The 15,797-nt window shown below is 40.9% G+C and overlaps 1 protein-coding gene across 7 annotated transcripts in view; it reads right to left on the reverse strand.

Annotated features, from left to right (window-relative positions):
* SULF1 (sulfatase 1) overlaps positions 1-15,797 on the reverse strand; it is a 183,656-nt gene that overhangs the window by 70,685 nt on the left and 97,174 nt on the right. For all 7 annotated transcript variants that reach the window (XM_044245481.1, XM_044245480.1, XM_044245479.1 and 4 more), the window contains one exon: positions 4,778-5,017. In XM_044245481.1, coding sequence (XP_044101416.1) covers positions 4,778-5,017 — 240 coding nt within the window. The remainder of the gene's footprint in view (positions 1-4,777; positions 5,018-15,797) is intronic.

The raw sequence follows: 15,797 nt of genomic DNA on the forward strand, positions 1-15,797 counted from the left end.
AGAAACTTCCTTTGTCCAAATTATTTTGTTACAAAGGGATTTTTTCCAAAAGAATTTATTGCAGTTCTCCATTAAATATAGCCCCTTCTCCCCAAATGATATGAAGTCAAATGAGTATGACTAAAATTTAATTCACATGTGATTTTATCTATCATCTGTTCTGACTGTAACTTGAACACTACAATCTTTAAATGAATCAATATAAAAATTATAGGGATTATAATAAAACTACAGTATAATTTTGGACAGGAAAAAACACTAGGAATCATCCTAATTTAATCTCTGTATTACATATATGAGTTGGAAAACTAGCCTATGCAAGTTCTCTAAACAAATTAAAGGCAGAGATGGGATGTGGCTCTAGCTCTCCTCAGTCTTGATTCAGGGATTTTTCAGACATTTGTTGTTATCTCGCAAACGTGGATTGTTACTTTTACTTTAAAACTAATGCCAGGTTTTACATTCAAGTCTCACAAGAAATTCACACTAAGTTTTGTTTTGTTTTGTTTTGTTTTTTTGAGTGGACAGTCAGGTAGGATATTCATTTTTATGATAGATAATCCAGTATCATTCCCACTTCACTTGCCCGAACATAAAATGCAATAGACATGTTGCTGTATTTTCCCCTTTTGAACATTTAAGCTGTTGGAGAGTCATATTTTCCATGAGTAAAGTTAGAAAAAATTCAGGCTATAGCCAGTCCAAAAATATGCCTCAGTTCTGAGAAAGAAAAAATCATGTCATACGATGGTAAATATAATATTGGATCAATTCAATCCATTGAAATCCATGTATTCTGGATGCCTCCCAAAAACACGTCTCTTAGTAATTTGTCTTCTTGGAGTTATTCTTCACAAAACTGATTACTACGTTGTGCTTTTCTCTCGATGAATATTTATGTATGATACATATTTCAATTTCTTACATTATTTTTCTTGGGTTCTCAGCTAAACATTCCAGATAATGTATTCATTATTAGAAAAACAATAAAATCTTTATATATCAGTTTTTCCCCAACTAGGTTAGTAGATTATAAATAATTATGTTGGTTTAATACCCCTTCACTCATTCTCTTGACTTCTTAAAATGCCTGTCATCCTGATGTTCTTATTTGTGTATTTTTGAATGGGTCTCTATACCTGGCTAGATCAATAAACTGTTGTTAAGAAGGCATCTTTGCTTCCTAATCACCTGAGATTCTTCAATATTTTCCTATCAAAGATAAATTTAAATTGTATAGATCTCTATCACTGCCATTTTCATCTTCCAATTTGTACTTTTGTCTGATTCATTAAGGGGCACATCAACATTAATTTTCTTCCGTGAAGGTCATCCTTTTTCTATTTCTAACTATTCGGAAAAGTCCTTGTTTCCTTTAAAGAATTCCTTTTCCTCTCTACGATGACTCACTATAAGTCCAATTATTACCTAAGTGTCTAGACCCCTGGGCAGAAAGAAGGTTGGCCTCAGAATCAGACTAGGTTTTGGAGCAAGTCTTCTACCCTGAGAGAAGACAACTGGGCTTCACAAAGAGCCTGACAATTGTCTCTGAGACGGCCTTATGGTGTGCAGTGTCATTTGAGACCCCACCCATACAGGCAGGGTAGCAAACTGGCAAGAACCTTGAAGACCAAGGTCCTGACACCTGCTCCCTGCATTAGAACATCGGATGTGTCACTTTTGATCTTGGCATAAATTTGCTCACCTGAAAATAAGGAACTCGAAATAAATTCACTCTGTTTTATCTTTTGTCTTATGATCCCTTGTAGGGTAGATACAGCATAGTCTAATTGAAACAAGTACCAGAATATGCTATGCTTCTTAGAAGAAACCGATTTATTTTATCTTAGTGACCTGGTAAACTTCGCAATGGATGTCATTTTGATTTTTGCTTTTGCCATCTGGAAGCTTAGTTCCACATAGGCACCCTCCCCCCACAACTCCAGAGCAGGAACTTTGTACACCTAGCTTTGCCTTGACTTTTACTGGTATGGGTCTTCATTTCCATTTTCCAGAGTCCTTACTGTGTTGTATCCTGGTGTGTTTTACGTATCCCTGAAGAAACTTTGGTTTGAGCCATGACAGAAATGTACATAAAGAAATAAGATGATGGAAAAGGAAAGACTCTGGAGTCAGATGGCTGAATCCAACCCAAGACTGGCTAACCTGTGACCCTAGACAACTCCTGAGTCTTTTTGTCTTTGGTAACACAGGCAAAGCCAGAAGAATTCAGTGAGAAAATTCCGTGAAAGTGCCTGCTGCATGGTAGGTCAGCAATAAATACTAATCTCCTTCTTTTCCCTCTTAGTTTTTTCTCCTTAGTTTCTTTGAGGTATTACTGACAATCAAAAATTGTAATATATTTGGGGCCCCTTGGTGACTCAGTCTGTTAAGCAACCGACTCTTGGTTTCTGCTCAGGTTATGATCTCAGGGTCACAGGATCAAGCCCTGGGTGGGGATCCCCGCTCAGTGTGGAGTCTACTTGTCCCTCTCTCACCCTGCATTTGCGAGTGCTCTCACTCTCTGTCTTTTAAATAAATAAACAAAATCCTAAAAAAGTTGAAATATATTTAAGGTGTACAACCTGATGGCCCGAAATACTTAAACATCGTGAGATATTCACCGCTGCCAAGCCAACCAACATATCCATCACCTCATACCTCTACTATGTTCCTTTTTCATTTCTTATATGGTGACAACACCAACCCTCTTAGCAAATTTCAAGTACAGTACAATATTGTCAACTAGGGGCCCATTGCTGTACACAGTTTCTTCAGAACTTATTTATCTTCTTGCTTTTTCTTGATTTGCCCTGAAACAAGTTAGTAAAACCTAGTGGGCCACTCTAAGTCCTGGCAGGGTTCCCTGTGTCATCCTGCATCTCTATTTCTTATGATAGACTTTGTCCATATCACTCTGGATATGGGGAGAGTCCTGATCCTTCAAGCTATGTATCTGCTACTAGGTTTTAAATGATAGTGAGCCTGGGAGTTTGAAAGGCATCAATTTCACACGATGCTTCTCATGAACAAAACATAATTTGGTGGTTACAATCAGGAACCAGGCTTTAGGGGAACGTTTCTGATTTTGCTTCTGAGTTGGTCACACGGTATTTGAAATCCCCACCTCAGTTATAAAACAGAGCCAAGTACATTTGCTGTCTTTGAACCCTACGGGGATGTTTGATGGATTTGCAAAGTGCCTTAGAGCTCTCAGATGAAAGGTGCCATAAATTTAAATCACTTACGTGAGAAAACACACTTAGGATAAGGCACTCTGAGTAACCTAGTTTCTTTCCAAAGCATAAGCAAACACCCTTGAGAGTCATGGGAGGAGACTTTGAGATGCTTGTGAATGACAACACTATCATAGTCAAAATCAATATTTTTATCCATAAATAACAAGGATTAAGTGCCCACAGAATGCTCTGCAAAACAAGCAAATGGCCTCGTATTTTTCAAGTCCAGTGGGAAAGATTCATTTCATTTTTTAAAGGTACTTAAGAGAATACATTTGTTTGAAACCCTTTACTTCTTCATCTTCAGAATAGAGAATCTGTAGACCTAAAAATGATTTCCAATGAGATTTAATGATAATATCTTTAAATCTTATAAGTCTAGGTGGCTCTGAAAAAAAAATTAGTTTTGTTCTCCCACTCTTCTATAAACATCCTTGTTGCCTTTCAAAAGGAAGCGTTCAGAAAACCCAAGAGAATATCGACATGCTGAGAATTCTCTCAGGTTTTATTTAAAGATTTTGGGGGTTAACCTTACCAGAAGGAGCTTGTTTGGTTCTTAGAAAGACTGGCATGGCATTTATGACTTCTCTTGAAAAAGACCCCCAATTTTCAAAAGACCAACTAACCAAAAATCTCTCCTTGCTCTATACAGTACTGGGGATACCTTCCCTTCATGGAAGATGAGCATGAACACATGGGACCTAAAAATAACCACAAATTGGCTAAAGAAACTCCGAATTCTCTCGATTTTAGGAATGAATGAGTAAATGAATCAATAAGGTATACCCTACTGGTTTCTTCACTCGGTTATTTATTAATTCAAAAAATCATTCTGATCACCTATTGTGTCCCAGAGCTTGAAGTAGATGCTAAACAGTTTCAAAACCTTTGTTGATTTCTCACTGAAACAATCAGCAGGAATTTACTGACACCTAAGACAAGCCTCAAGCTGAACCATGATCCCTTGAGATCTGGGAGTTTGAGGTAAGCAGGTAAATGAGGGTGAAAACTGTTCTGTTGCGGATCCTCTTAGAAAATTCCAACCATTTTGTGCTCTGATGAATATAACATTTTCATAATGTGCCCCCCTGAGCATCACTTTTTTTCTAAGGGATCTCACATTGGTACATTCTTCAGAGAAAAAAAAAAAAAAAAAAGAGATGGGGAGGCTCCCGATTGAGGAAAAAACCAAAACCAAAACCAAAACCAAAAACCTACACTACTTCCAATTGTTGGAACTTTATATTTTCTTTTCTTTTTTTTTTTAAGATTTTATTTATTTATTTGACAGAGAGAGATCACAAGTAGGTAGAGAGGCAGGCAGAGAGAGAGAGGAGGAAGCAGGCTCCCTGCTGAGCAGAGAGCCCGATGCAGAACTCGATCCCAGGACCCTGAGATCATGACCTGAGCCGAAGGCAGCGGCTTTAACCCACTGAGCCACCCAGGCGCCTGGAACTTTATATTTTCATGACACGAGGCATTTTCCTGTATCTAAGAAGTGCCAGCAGAGGTTCATTGGCTAACAAGTCCACATTTACCTGTTCTGTAGCCAGTGTTGTTAAGATATACAGCAAAAGTCCGAGGTTCATGCATCGCCTGCCATGAAGGTGAGGAGCAGTTCTCATTGTTGGTGTAGACGTTGTGGTTGTGCACATACTTTCCGGTGAGCATGGAGGACCGGGAGGGGCAGCACATGGGGGTGGTGACAAAAGCATTGGTGAAGGTGGCTCCCCCATGCTCCATAATCTTTCTTGTTTTGTTCATGACTTGCAGGGACCCTGGAAGGCACAATTCCAGCATTGTTTAGCAGAGCGCACCACATGAACGCCCATTGATGTCATGTCACTCAGTGACTCTGTTCCCCTGATTTATTAATTTCCCTCCATTGGCTTGAAGCAGTCGATAATTTGACAGCTCCCATTTCCAGAACAGAATTAAACATTTGGGATCCGACCATCTCAAGCATTTTGCAGAATAATAAAACACATTTCAGCTTCTCCTTGCCTTTCTCACAAAGAAAAAAAAAATGCAGGCTAATCTGATAATTAAAGCTAGAATTTTAGATATGGAGCAAATTCAAAGGCCAGCAGCCTTTTGAAGATTACCAGAGAACAAGAGCCTGTTACACAGGGCATCAAAACCCCAACCCACCACATAGGCACAAAGCTTGTGACCTTGAGGAGGTTACTAGTTACAATGTTTTAATCATAGGAAAGTAAAGAGGAAAACCATTTTTTCCCCCTGTTAAGTAAAAGGTCCTCCAAAATGCCTGTCTTTAATTAAAAAAAAAAAAAAAAATCTTCATTGTAACTTGGTATCCTCTAGCTAAGTCACCAAATACCTACCAGTTTTTCCATCCGGATAACACTGCCAGTTTATACTTTCACCTGTTTACATGTAATATTAAAAGGGAGATTGTTTGCTTATGAAAGAGCAATGATTCTACCGCACTCCAAAGTATTTGCATAGAGTAAAATATTCCACTTTGACTGCAAAGGATGAAATTGTAACTTAAGATTGCTGGGGGAGAAAAAAACGACTTCGATTACTCTATCCAGCCAAATACTGCTGCTGAAACACATCCAAATACTGCAGAAAAAAAGCACAGGCTAGAATTCAATAGTCTTTTCAGGACTTGTCAAGAAATGCACTACAGAGCGCCACAGCCAAGCCTATTGCATTTGAATCCTGGAGCCTCACATTTCCAACAGGTCCCACTTCTTCCAAAGAAAGGGAGAAAGTCTATGTAGTTTTCCAGCAAGGAAGGAAATCGTAATGCAAACCAGGCAAGCATTCAGAGCAGAAGAGAAGTGTGCAACGGTCCAAAAAGCCACAGTGAGCCTGATTTTTTCACGTATTAGCTCTTACTGTTCACATGAAACATATGAAAACAGGAGGAAGGTTTCTAATTGGGTCTCATTAGAGCTCACTAAAACAGGCTTTAGTGAGGAGGATTCCTTACTGCTTTTTCCCCCCTGGTTGTCTTCGGGGGATCAAGCAACATTTTTGTAATTGGTGAATAAGGTGGAGCTAGTGCCCACTTCACCTCTGGGCTGCTCCCCCAAGTGTAGCATTAACAAAAGAAATGGAAAATTCTCTGCTGCCTCAGTCTTTAGCGGTAAACTACCTAGATGAGAGCTGACGTATAGAAATCACTTGGGGATCTTTGCAAAGCCACGTAAGAGCATGGAGATAGCAGTAGCGGTACAAATAAGGTTAGGGAGGACTGAAGGGGATGCCCGATGGGAGTTCTGAAATAAGAGACGAGGACAAATGGAAGGTCAGCAGGAAGAAAAACACAAGGTGGGCGAAGTGTGTTCGTGGCAGTGTGGGGAGGACAGTGTGTGTGCTCTGGAGGTGGGAGGGTGTTGAGGGATGAGTACAGCACATTGATTTCCTAGGATGAAAAAGAATATGGGGAATTCTCTTGATGAAACATAGGAGGTAGAGTTAGCAAATGGCTTTGAGGCTGGGCAGAGATACTTGGTTTTGATAGAAGAGCCAAAATGAAGGCAGAATTGTTTCTCTGTCAAAGGCATGAATGACACGGTATGGAGAACGTCTTTAAGGGGAGTTGTTGTGGCAAAGGGGAATGGAGGTATGTGCACTGAAGAGGAAATAGGCTGGTCCACTAAGGTTACAGCCGAGAGGTCACTAAAGCCATCCGGCAATGAGGTGATGCAAACCTGACTGGATTGTGCCTCCAGAATGGAGGAAGGCTAGAAGAAACAGATCCCAGAGACGTTGTCATGCATCAGAAGGTAATGAGTTGACTCATACCTCAACGTTTTCATCACAGGAAGAAAACTGGGAAAGTAATGGTTTCACTGTTGCTTAAGAAGTAGCTAAAAACACAGTTGTCTTGTAGAAGATCAAGGAAGTCCATTTCAGAAATGTGTTTTATATTTATTGATCAGATGGGGGAAACGTCCTGCAGATGGAGACAAGTAGATGGATGGAGACATGGGAGTGGGGAGAGAGCTCAAGGTAGAAGGTCACATCTCTTCACTTATGCCTCTTGCCTCTTCACCTCTCTGCAGTGCTTCCTTAGTGTAGTATCTGGAATTCTGGGAAAACTCAGCAAACACTAGTGATGGATTTTCACTGCCTACTGCTCTCTTTATTACAAAGAACGGGCTCTCAGTTTCCTTTATGAGCCTTAGCTCCACTCATATTAAAAAAAAGCACCAGAAACCATCCTCCAAAGCCCCTGAATCACCAGCAATCTTCTGTTGACAGACTCATTCAGACTGCACATAGAGGACGGTAGGTGGGAATTGGATCTAAGGTAAATAATATATAAATTGGTACTAAAACTTAGCCCAATTCATAATCTGGATTTACCCCAGCAAGGGCTCCCCTCCCATTCCAAATGTCACTCTTCTAATGAACTAGGCAGATTATGTTGAGGTCCTAAATGAGCTGTCCAAATTCCAATGAGTCCCCAAGTCAAAGGGCTTGTCGAGGCCATTTGGTCCCCAGAGTCACAGCGACCACTGCAGCCCCACAATTAGGATTCATAAAAGTGGGTATCTGGCCTGAAGTTTCTCAGTAAAGAGAAGATTCTGACACAATGTTCTTCCAACTTTAAACATCACTTGGAGCACATGTTTCATCAGGATTCTGGGCCCACCCTGGGCTGCTGATTTTAGAAGACTTCAGGAGGCACTGGATAGAGAATTTGCGCTTCTAACAAGCCCCCTGGTGAGGCCCTGGTGAGGCCGCTGCTCCCTGCCCACAGACCACACTCGCGCTCAGAGAAGTAGTCCAGGTTGGACACCAAAGCAGGGAAGCCTAGAGCTGGGAGATACTTCGGCAGGTGGCCCTCAGCGGCTCAGCCCATCCCGAGGCTGTAAGGTTCTGCAGACAGGAACCCAAAACATCCCGACTCAGGCTTCCCATCAGCCAGGTTCTCTTCGGAGGCCTTCACACCCATCAACTCGTTTAACCCTGACGGTAAGCCTTCGTAGCAGGTGCTCTTACCTATTATTCCCATATAAATACCACAGATGATGACACTGAGGGGCAGAAGGGCTAAATAGCATTCTGAGGGCCACACGTACCCTAGGGAGCAAAGCCCGGAAGCAAAGACAGGTGATCCGCTCCAGACACCGCGCTCTGAAGCTCCATCTCGGCCCAGTACGGGCTGTGACACTGACGTTGTCAAGACCAAGAAACAGAGAAGGTGTCTGCTCAGAGTCAAGATACGTCTCACTTTCCACAGCCTGATATTCTGCTTCATCTGGCCTCTTAGGGGCGACACTGAGGCACACGAAGACGGCCTCCCGCCCACCCTGCCCCCAGGGACTGATGTGATCTCAGGAGCTCAGGCCCAGTGAGGGCTGAGTGGGCTGCCCACGTGTCTGTCCTCACAGCGGGTGTGAAATGCTGCCTCTGATCTTGCTGGGTTCTCTGCAAAGGATGGAACACAGGAACGCTACCTCTTTCCTCTGAGTGAGTGGGCAGTGGGAAGGAAAGCATGAGGAACCTTCTTTTTTACCGCTGTGTGATGATTGATGTCGGGCAGTAACATTGTCTCGCTCCGCCTCCCTCACCACTGAGACCACACTGTGGACTCTTCCTTGGAAAACTCTCCCGAAAGCTACTCTGTGATGAGACTCGTCATTCTGCACGTACAGCTGTCGGGATGAATGAATGGGACGATGTCCTGCCTCGCTGTTGGAAGGGCTCAGTTTTGTTTAAAGCTGCAACTACTCATCTCCCTGAATTTCAGGACTTTGGGGCCTACAATGCCAATCGTGCTGATTCTCAGTTATTAGAATTATTATTTTGTAGGAAGGAGAAGACGCTTAAGGCCGAAAACTCTAACAAGATTCACAGGGCACGGGGGGACCAGGGTGGCTCAGTGGGTTAAGCCTCTGCCTTTGGCTCAGGTCATAGTCTCAGGGTCCTGGGATCAAGCCCCACATCGGGCTCTCTGCTCAGTGGAGAGCCTGATTCCCCTTCTCTCTCTGCCTGCCTCTCTGCCTGCTTGTGATCTCTCTTTCAAATAAATAAAATCTTAAAAAAAAAAAAAAAAAAGCTCCACAAGGCAGGACTTAGGAGGGTAAGAAAGAGACAGGTAAGAGGTCTGAACTTGAGCTTGTGGGGAAACATCTGGATTTGGCCACAGATCGGGCTGAACAAGTCCCCTACTCTCTTTTGGTCCAAATGTCTCATCTGTAAAATGGAGCTAAAAATCATTCTCCAACTAGTTCACAGGGCAGTTCAGGAGCAAATGGCAGAACAACGCTCGCTGTTAGAGCGCTTTAGGCAAACGCGTGTCATCAGGGGGCTGCGGCTGGACTCTGCCTGCGCCCCAACCCACCGTGTTGATTTTCTCCTGTCTTTTCAATTCCCCTGTCTGTAATCTACATCTGAGTTCTGAAAGCAGGGATGAGACTAAACAGGTTGCCACAGACTGAATATTCGTGTCCCCCAAAAAATGCATATGTTGAAACCTAATAACCAGGACGGTGGTTTCGGGAGGTGGGGCCTTTGGGAGTCGGGATTAGATCATGAAGGTGGGCCCTCATGAATGAGATTAACACCCTCATATAGGACACCCCACTAGGCTCCCTTGTCCCTTCTGCCATGTGAGGATACCTAATAAGACAGCCATCTGTAAGCCAGAAAGCGGGCTCACACCAGACACTGAATTGGCTGGCACCTTGATCTCACACTTCCCAGCCTTCAGAACTGTGAGAAATAAGCCACAAAACCATCCAGTCTACGGTATTTTGTGGTCGTCTGTTCACGACTACGACAGAGGTCAGCTATCATTTCTATGTTTTAAGACTTAACATGTTAATGCTGGCTTATAGTTAAAAATATCAGTTCTCTCCCATGCCACACACACACGCCCCTTGCACAAGAAGCCTGACTTCATAATCATTTAAAATTGTCCTTGGAGGTGGAAGCCCGACAAGGTTGCTATGAGGTGACTGTCATTGGGTCCAGTGGCTGGTGTGGGGGCAATGCTGACTGGTCTGGCTTGAGGACAGAGAAGGTCCAGGCCACAGCTGAGTCCTAGATCTGCCAGGAAAAGCTGTCCCAGTGCCAGAGTTCCAGGTGGGGACCGGGGGTGTCTGCAGTGCCCCTGCAGGGGTAGGGGTGCTGTAATAGCAATCAGCTAGAAAGGAGGCTACTGCTGGGTCAGCAGTGACTGGGAGGGGAGAAATGGCACTTTTTAGGAATCCTGCAAGTTCTAGCACGTTTGCAATTTCAGTGGAATTTTTTTAAAGAATCAAGGCTCGAGGAACAGTACTTTGGATGGAGTATGGGGATAGCTTATTGGGACTGGTTGGGACCAGGGCCAGGAATTTAAATCATTCTACACACTCCGACTCATTTATTCTCACATCATCTGTGTGAAAAAGGTCAGCAGAGAGAAAATGTCCAACTTCTCTGAATGACTTTTCCAAAATTACAGAGAGCTTGAATTCCCTTTACATGTCAAACTTTACAACAAAACTTTATCTTTCTTGATTCCAGTGCCTTAGTGTTTGATTATTCAATGGTTTGTACTATGAAAGATTGACATTTTCATCAAGTCTGTTTATCATGGTCTGGAAAAACTCACAAAACCAGAAATTCAATAATAAGTATTGCCATTGTCATCTCTTAAGGGAACTCCAGGCATGTGGGGTTCAAATGCAACTGGTTTTCTAGAGAGACACACCTCCTTGCAGACTGCAGTGGTTCATGATTTTGTTTATTTGTTATTTGTTATTTGTTTTGTATTTTGTTTGTTTGTTATTTGTTTTTATTTTATTTTTTTATCAGAGAGAGAGAGAGCTCACAAGCAGGCAGAGTGGCAGGCAGAGGCAAAGGGAGAAGCAAGGAGCCCAATGCAGAACTCCTCCCTGACAGGCATGGAGCCCACTACAGAACTCGATCCCAAGACCCTGGGATCATGACCTGAGCCAAAGGCAGCCCCTTCATTGACTGAGCCACCCAGGCTTCCCTGCAGTGGTTCATGGTTTGATGAACAATGATGACAAACAAGCACAACTCTTATTAATTGTGTGGGGTTGTTTCTAGATGTCATCATTTTACGATGAGCTACAGTTAATGCTTTAAGTATGTAAATGGTCTGTACTAAGTACCTCTATATTCTACTGCTAACTTCTAACACCAATAGTTATCTTTACAGTAAAATATGAAACCCTAAATGGTGATATTTCCAATATTAAAAATAGCTATATTGATCTGTTGAATATTTTAATTCTGAAAGCGTAAGAAAAAAGTAACATGATAGAAGAGTACACGTTTTTTACCAAAACCATGGGGTGGGTGAAAAGAAACCCTAGAAATTTCAGCAAAAGCCCAAGGGAAGAAATGAGATTGGGGAAGAAGGGACCAAGAAGTGATAATAAGTCCATCTGGAATGTCTCCAGGTAACTAAGACTCATTACTTTTTTCCCCCCAAAGAGCAAAAGAGGAGACTAGTTTCTCAGGGAAATGGACTGAAAATGTCTACAGGGTTGGATAGAGAGGTAGGCAAGTGAAGACAGCCAGGTATAAGAAAAATCAAGGAACTTTCATCTTTTCTGTTTTTGACATTTGGTAGAGCTGTGGGAGTACAGAGATTTCCCTGACCATGAGGAAAACAGCAGTATGGGCAGGATGGTAAATGGCTCATTGGCAGAAATCTTGGGGAGCAATGGAGAGTGGTGGGGACCATGATGACCTGAGGACAAGCTCCACCTAGTGGTGCAGTTTGATTACTCTTCAAGCATATACCTGATTGCCGTCTCATGAGAAGGCGAGCTCTGCTCTCCTGTTTCTGGATTTTCAAGAAAAGTCATAATCTGGAATTTTTTTTAAAACAAGAAATCATCTGATTTTTAAAATGTCTTAATTAAAAACAATACACTGGTCAAGCAAAACACATCTGTGGGCTAGCTCAGGACTATAGATCTCAATTGTGACCTCTGATTTAAAGACAGTATTTTCATGTATTTATGATTTCTTAAATCCACATATGATCTGAAAGAAGCAATGGGCCAGCATTACTGAGACGTTAGCATCAGCTCAGTTTCCTAAGAATTTAATAAATGCCACATTAAGTCAGATCAGCTCCACAGTTCACTCCTCAGAGTGGCACCAAGGGACTTTTGGAAAGATTTAGAGCTTAATTTCTTTGACTCTAGTCTTAGGAAGTTCACCAAGTTCAACGAGCATTTTTGATTTTGTTCTTTTTGATTTATAAAATACCTAAGTGCAGGAAAATACTAGAATAATGTGTCTCCAAGCTTTAATATTTTTATTTTTTATTTCTTTCTCTTTAAAAAGGTTTATTTATTTATTTATTTTTACTGGATCTTTCTCTCCTTTTTTTTCTTTTTAATAATTTAAATTCAATTAATTAGCATATAATGTATTATTAGTTTCAGATGTAGAGGGCAGTGATTCATCCATCTTACATATAATACCCAGTGCTCATTACATCCCATGTCCTCCTTAATGTCCATCACCCAGTTCCCCATCCTCCCACCCCCATCCCCTCCAGCAACCCTCAGTTTGTTTTCTATGATGAAGAGTCTCTTATGGTTTCTCTCCCTCTCTGATTTTGTCTTGTTTTATCTTTCCCTCTCTTCCTCTATGATCTTCTGTTTTGTTCCTTCAATTCTACATATGAGTGGTATCATATAATTTCTCTGATTAACTTATTTCTTTTAGCATAATACTCTCTAGTTCCATCCACGTCATTGGAAATGGTAAGATTTCATTTTTGAGGGTTGAGTAATATTCCATTGTGCGTGGATGTATACACACACATATATGTACACACACATATATCACATACTAGGTCAAAAATCAGGTCTCAACCAGTATCAAAAGATTGGGATAATTCCCTGCAAATTTTCAGACCACCATGCTTTGAAATTTGCTCAATCTCAAGAGAAAATTTGGAAAGAACTCAAATACATGGAGGCTAAAGAGCATCCTACTAAAGAATGAATGGCTCAACAAGGAAATGAAAGAATTTAAAAAATTCATGGAAACAAATGAAAATGAAAACACAACTGTTCAAAACCTTTGGGGGGTGCCTGGGTGGCTCAGTGGGTTAAGCTGCTGCCTTCGGCTCAAGTCATGATCTCAGGGTCCTGGGATCGAGTCCCGCATCGGGCTCTCTGCTCGGCAGGGAGCCTGCTTCCTCCTCTCTCTCTGCCTGCCTCTCTGCCTACTTGTGATCTCTCTCTGTCAAATAACTAAATAAAATCTTTAAAAAAAAAAAAACAAAAAACCTTTGGGATGCAGCAAGACGTTCCTAGCTTTAATATTTTTAAATGTCAAGCTCTTAAACTTAAGCTTTTAAAAAAGTTTAATATTTGATGGTAATTGCTTCAGTTATTGTTTTCAAGTTTTAAGGCAAAATGTGGAATTATCATTGATATTCTTGGTTACTCCTCCTTCTCCAGAAGAAACCATCATCCCAACTTCATTGTTGATCATGTCCATGTGTGTTTTTCTAGCTTAAAAGAAAGTGTAAATCTTTTACCTATTAATATAGTCTAAAATCCTGAACTACTTACAGGTACAGACACGGCCTAAGTTACTGCATAAATTGTGCAAAAAGTAAATCCAGACATTAGCGGACCAGTGGTTAAGTCATGTCATCTTTTCACAGATTAACTTTTCTCCTGGGATAATGATATTTGTCCTATCCACCCAACTTGGGTGGGATGAAAATAAGCGTAATAATGAGAACAAGTGTTCTTTGGAAAAAGATAACATACAAGGTTCTAGCACTTTTATTAATGAATTCCTTATGTGTCTTACTCCCTTCACAAAGTACTAGTTTATTTTGTTTGTCCACAGACAAACTTGAGGGAGTGGCTCCCATTCCTACTGAGTAAGAGCTTTCTTTCCGAGCTTGATTTCATAAACTCCCATTACAAGCCTTCTCAGCCTTTGTCTTCCCAGACAAAGAAGTAGAATAGCTTCCTTCTTTCCCCCAAAGAAAAGCATTCTATTACAATTTTTGTCATTGTTCTTCTAAGCCTTTCCTAAGTCGGTTATATCTTTCTCGAGGTATAGTAGCCAAAATTGCCTGCAGTATGACAGGTGCAAATAGTTTTGTGATTCTACTCTATGTAAGCATCTGGCAAGCATAACAACATGTAAGTAAAAATAAAATAAAATAAAAACAAAGCAAAACCCAGTCATATGAAAATCACAATGAGATACCAGCTCAACCCATTAGGATAGGTAACACAAAAACAAGAAACAAAACGCCAGAAAAAACACATGTTGGCAAGGATGTGGAGAAATTGGGGCCCTTGTACACTGTTGGGGGGAATGTAAAATGGTGTGGTTGTTATGGTAAACAGGATGGAGGCTCCTCAAAAAATTGAAATCGAGTTATTAAATGATCCATTTCTGGGTATTTATTCCAAAGCATCGAAAGCAGGTACTTAAGGAAGTATTTAAATACCTATGGTTATAGTAGCATTATTTACATAGATTCCCAATAATCAAAAAGTAGAAGAAACCCAAGTTTCTATTAACAGATGAATGGATAAACAAAATGTGGTATATACATACAATGGCTATTATCCAGCCTTTAAAAGAAGGAAATTAGGAAATTCTGAAACAGGCTTATAGCAGTAATGAGCCTTGAGGACTGGTATTAGGCTAAGTGAAACAAGTCAGTCACAAAAAGACAAATACTTTGTCTTTGTCATAAGTGGTTTAATTCCACTTATGTGATGTACCTACAGCAGTCAAATTTATCTCTATGAATTTGTCCAGTAGAATGATGGTTACTAGGGCATAGAGTTATTGTTTAATGAATACAGAATTTTAATTTTGTAAGGTGGAGAGTTCTGGAAAATGGTTGCAAAACAATGTGAATGTACTTATTACTACTACCTACACACTTACAAATGGTCTAAGGATGGCCAAAATAAAGAAAAAAAATTCAAGTCAAATCTAGATCAGTCTGGCTCAAGAAGGATCACGAGAACATTACAGAAGTCTAGGTGAAAGTCTCCACCAGGCAGTGTCCACTACCAAGAGCATAGTTGTTAAGGTAGAGAAAGGAGGTCTTTTCTAAAGTCTACCCTACGGTTCACTGTGGTTCATCATTATGTTCTGCCAATGAGATAATAAGACCTATCTTATGCTTCTGTTATCTCTCTTTCAGAACCTAGAACACTACTATGCATTTACGGCTTGCTTTTAGGAAGTCCTCAATAAATATTTGTTGAAGGACTGATGGAAAACATCATGGCTAAATGTTAGCTGTAAAGACCTAGTCTTAACACTGGTCCTAGTTTCACCATTGACTAGTTCATCACAGCCTACATGACTTCTCTAAGCCTCATTTTACTTATGTGCTAATTAAAGAGATCAAGAGCAGCTACTTCACTGAGTTATTGAGAAGAGTAAATGAATGAATGCTTAGCATTGTATCTGGCTAGAAAATCAAGGAAGGAGGTAGAGACAAATACATAGGAAACAACTGGGTTGATAGAACCTGGGCTATGAGTTGTGTCTATTATATCCACATGCTTCCACTTAGTGAAATATTTGCTCAGGAAATATTTG

This window comes from Neovison vison, chromosome 4 (assembly GCF_020171115.1).
Source record: "Neovison vison isolate M4711 chromosome 4, ASM_NN_V1, whole genome shotgun sequence".
NCBI classification, from domain to species: domain Eukaryota; kingdom Metazoa; phylum Chordata; class Mammalia; order Carnivora; family Mustelidae; genus Neogale; species Neogale vison.